The 5,117-nt window shown below is 29.2% G+C and overlaps 1 protein-coding gene across 2 annotated transcripts in view; it reads left to right on the top strand.

Moving 5' to 3' along the window:
- The window catches only part of LOC104727167 (GATA zinc finger domain-containing protein 11-like), a 2,055-nt gene continuing 1,590 nt past the window's right edge, over window positions 4,653-5,117 (top strand). The window contains exon 1 of one of the 2 annotated variants that reach the window (XM_010446193.2): window positions 4,653-5,061. In XM_010446193.2, coding sequence (XP_010444495.1) covers window positions 4,803-5,061 — 259 coding nt within the window. In that variant the 5' untranslated portion in view covers window positions 4,653-4,802. The remainder of the gene's footprint in view (window positions 5,062-5,117) is intronic. The other variant, XM_010446192.2, reaches the window with a different exon arrangement.

Raw genomic sequence — 5,117 nt, forward strand, 5'->3', positions numbered from 1 at the left:
CAAAAAAAAAAAACATATCAGGGAAGATAAAGTTATAAAAATAGATATTGTATGATCTTAAACGTACTTAATATTCTGTAAATTTAGATATTATGATATCAAGTGTGCATTCCAAGCGATTGATTGGATGTCAAAGAATAAAAAACCAGTGAGGAAACCAACAAAACCTAACGGACAAAACAAATATATTCTTATAAGTGGAAGGAATATAGTATTTTTTTTTTTTGCAATTATATTTTGCTTAACTGTGGGTAACAGCTTATACATTCTCTTCAAAGGAAAAAAAAACATATACTTATATAGCCATTGTACTTTTCATGTATTGTAGTCTTTGTAGACTTGTAGTAGTGGACAATTTTCGCTATAAAAACAACAATTATATAGATTTTGCCTGGGTGAATTCAATATGGAATCAACAAGGCTTTGGTCAAGATTTTTTTTCGATAATTATATAAAAAGTTACGGTTCAAATTTTATGAGAAGCTCATAACACATCAACCATCACTGCAAGGTGAAAGTTTTTTTTTTTTTTTGTGGTAAATTGATTTATATTAAAGATTTTGAATCTTGATGATCGGATATCCTTGTTACATGGGCTTACAACTAAGCTTTTCCAATTAAAAAAAAACTGAAGCCACTCACAATTAGCCTACTCCTACATTAGTCAAACCCAGTTGAGGAAACCTGGTTATACAAAAGAATGGTTATCACGAAACCATTTGGGCAACAAAACACCAAAACTATAAAGATTAATTATATCTCAATAATACATTTATGTTTAATCCTGGGTCAAAGCTTGAGATAAATAAAGTTTAGACATGTGTTAGTACCGGTCAATATCAACTATCTTTGTATTAATAAATAATTTTTAGGGGACCATAAAAAGATAACCTGTAACAGTGTCATGGATTATGTTAAGTGTATTTAAATTGCGATATTATGGAGGGAAGGGTCTAATCAAATCTAATATCTCTTTTGACATGTCACGAAATCTTTACGAAAACTGTCCCTACAGCCACCGTTTCTGTATGTATATGTAAATTATGGGTGTAAATGGTTATAGCAGTTAGGGCGGACAAATCCATCAACGGATTAGACCGCTTTTTATTTATCATTCATCAAATACAGTTTGCAGCAGTGCGGTCTAAGGATTATAGAAAGAAAACTGATGCGGACCAACTGCGGACCATTTTTGTGTACAAATAGAATTTGTCCGCAACAGTCTGCTAACCACTCTATTTTTGGGCGGTCTAAACTGCTGATGGATTTGACCGTTCCGACTGCAGTTACCATTCAGATCCTATGTTGCTGTCTCGTCGGGTAACTGCAGTCAGGACGGTCAAATCCATCAGCAGTTTAGACCACCCAAAAATATATTTGTATTAAAAAAATTGAATTGTTAGCATGGGTTAACTAGTTTAATTAGTTAAAGCAATCCAATAAACGGGATACAATTAGGTGAGTGATTTGATAGCTCTATCGCCACAAAAGTAAAGTTTATGGTCTGATTCAGATGTAACCTAACATTTTATGTTAAAACTGTATATATGTGGTGTGTGTGATGTTGCCTCTAATCTCATAATAATTTAACTTTTGATAGAATTATATTATTCCATATCGAAGCTCGTTCTATAACGTAACTAGGTACTGAAAAGTGAAAACCCCGATATGTTTCAGTCAATCTACATGGTCAGCCTCGAGTCTCAACCAAACCATCGGACTACTACTACAATTTGTAGTTGGGATGTTATAATTATCGTAATTCGTAAATTATACTATAAAACTTCTATATGGTATTTTATACTCCCAACTACAAATTGTAAACACGTTTAAAGTAACGTTAGCACCGGAATAATAAATCTACAAAGTGATTACTCAAGACAACATGTTTTGTCTGTTGACAACAAATATTCATCAATAATGTGTTTAAGTTTAACCAAAAAAAAATCATTCAATATAGAAATTCGTTAGAACGTCGATAATAGTATATAGTTTGATTATAAAAAAATCTTGTTTAAAAAAGTTATGCACTAATAAATAAAGTTTTTTTCAAACAAATTAAAGGTACGTGAAGATGTTAGATCTAGGGATTTCACTCGAAGATATGGTCTTTAAAAAGGCAAATATAGGCAAGTAGACAACAGCTATGAAATAGTACGACAATGACCTCAACAAGTACATAGTCACCTCTAATTTATCTATAAATTAACACAATAAATAAACTAAATCCTTGGTAAAAGAAGATTTTTTTATTTTTGAAATCTGCTGTTTCTCGAAAAAATTACAGCATTGAAAAATAGAAGAAAATAACGTTAACACAATACTGTACACTTTATTTGAATTATAAAAGGATTGATCGGATGCATACAAACAAAAAACACAAAACAAAACTGGTTAATATTTTTAGAAACTAAAAGTACAGAGAAAAAGGCTTCTTTGAATTTTTTTTTTGTTTGTAAGGGAAAAAGTTTGCTGGATTTGCACCTTTGACTGTAGTTCGTAGGTGTGCGGTTGAATTATCCCCAAATTATCTATCTTGTTTAGCATATGTCGCATACAATAATAATATAGAGGACCTACCATTCCAAAACAAAATTGAAATTACGATTTAATTGATAATGATTATTATCAATTAATTTTGAAAATTATATTTAAACGAACCTTTTTGCCAAACATAAAAACCGACTAATTTTCAACAGGGGTACTACTAATCTACTGAATATCTCACCAACAGCAACTTTATATTTTTTATTCAGACATTACAGAATAAGAATGGATATCCAGACTTTTATTTGTTTTGTTGCGTTTGTTGAAACTTGAAACAAGAGAAAGAAACAATTATATATCCAACTATATTAATTGGAAAGTACAAATATAAAACTAATTTTAAATTGTGTAAAAAATTACATTCAATTACTATTTGAAAAACTTAATTAAGATTAAATAATTAATTAAATATAAATTTTTAATTAAAAAACGAAAATAGTGGAAATATCAAATAAAATAAATTGTAAAAAAGTAACTTAAAAAAACTAATAGATAAGATTCTTTTTACATGTTTATTATATCTTTTTATTTACTTCACTACTATAGAAAATGTTTCACAAAAGTTTAAATAATTTTATTATTTTTTATTAACATGTTTTCAATAAATATTTTTAAAATGCAAAAATTATCATATAATCAACAAATTTTTAATCACAAACCATTATAAATAACATAATAACAAAATAAATTATTATAAATTTTCATAAAAAAAAATTCAGTCCATGATTTTTGGCTAGATAGTACCTAGTTATACAGTAAAAAATAACTATAATTAAAAAATTTACAATTAAAATCAGAAGGGCAACACACAGATTATTGACTCGGTCAAAGGCTGTGCTCTATTTGACAACTTCTGTTACTTGTCTCTGTTTAAAACAATACCAAAATGTTGCTATTTCACATGTAATTTACGCATCTACGTCGACAGTTTAATATTAGCCTCTCATTAAAATTCTACTTTAGGAACACACAGGTACAAATAATTCTCTTACATCTAAACATATTTTTAAAAAATAATTGAAAATTAAAAACACAAAAAGAAAAAGTATGAGAAGAAAAGAACAGAGTTGTTACAGAAAACGAAAAAAAGAAATGAGTTTTCTATCTTTCAACTATTACCATTGTTTGTGTATAGAAAATTAAATATATTTTGTGTAACGTTCTAATTTGTAAAACCCGATTAAATATTTAAATTAATCAGACGCTCCAATAATTAAATAATATAAATATTTTCCCTATTAGTTAATATTTTTTTATCCTGTCTACAATTCCTTTTATTCCATTCACTCACAGATGAAACAACATTTCGAAGCACTCATTAAAAGATACTAATGATAATGAAATTGATTATATAAGTTTAATACTTTCTGTGTCTCTAATATTTTGATGTTTAGAATTTTTCACACATATTAAAATAATGATGTATATAATTAATTTTTCTTTTATTTTTATGATTTTTACTTTTTATTTTTGGTCATCTCATGCATATGCCATGATTTATTTTTCTGACATTTTCTCTACTTTTCTATATTTACACTTTTTAGTATTAAAAATATTTAAAATATTAATCTTTTAGAGACAAAAAACTTTCTCTAAAACATTCTCTAAAACATCAATTTATCAAAAACAGAAGGAATATATAACAAAATTTGTCGATGCTATACTGTAGTCTCAAGGCGAATCACTTATTCTTTTAAGAACATTATATATATGTAAACATTAACACGATTGCCATTTGAACGACCCATCTATGAAAAAAATAGGTAATGCAATAGTAATTATGTGATGTAGTAAACTATAGTAAATTTTTTTTTGTTATAGATTTTAGAAATTACCCTAATGTCAACTACGAAATTAAAAACTATAGAATCTTGTGAACAATCAAAATCTTTATTCTATCACCCCCTCTCTCTCGCTTGAAATTTTTATACACGAAAATGTAATTAACCCTAGTTGCATGTTTCAAAGTTTCAAGTTTCAAGTAAAGAAAAAAAGTGGGAACAAAAGGTAAAATAGTGAAAAAAAGTTTTAGAGTTATATAAAAAAGATTTTGAATTTTATAATAAAAAAAGCTGTCCACTTTTTATTGGCTTTTCTCTCCCACACAACCATCAATTCCTTTCACACTCTCCTCCTCTTTTGAGTTTCTCTACAACCCAAAAAATCATCATAACCTCCTTCCTTCATACCCATTCTTCTCTCTCTCTCTCTCTCAAGTCACAACCATCACCTATCTTCCTCTCTCTATCTCTGCTATGGATTCCGGCAACAGTAGTAGCATGCAATCATCAAGCGGCGGTGCTGGTGGGGGAGATCAAGAAGAGTACGACTCACGCGCCGATCAATCAATCTCTGCTTTATTCAACAACAACAACAACAACAACAACACAACCACCGTCTCCTCCAACATCGCCGTTCCAACACAGCTTGACTCTCTTATAGCTAACTATTTTAACACTTCTTGGTCAACGGATAATCCTCTCTGGTCAACAACGGCTACAAAACCCGCCGATGATGGCTCTAGACCAGTACCACCACCGATCTCATCAGAATCAGTCTTCTTCACAAAC

Source organism: Camelina sativa, chromosome 11 (assembly GCF_000633955.1).
Source record: "Camelina sativa cultivar DH55 chromosome 11, Cs, whole genome shotgun sequence".
Classification (NCBI taxonomy): Eukaryota; Viridiplantae; Streptophyta; class Magnoliopsida; order Brassicales; family Brassicaceae; genus Camelina; species Camelina sativa.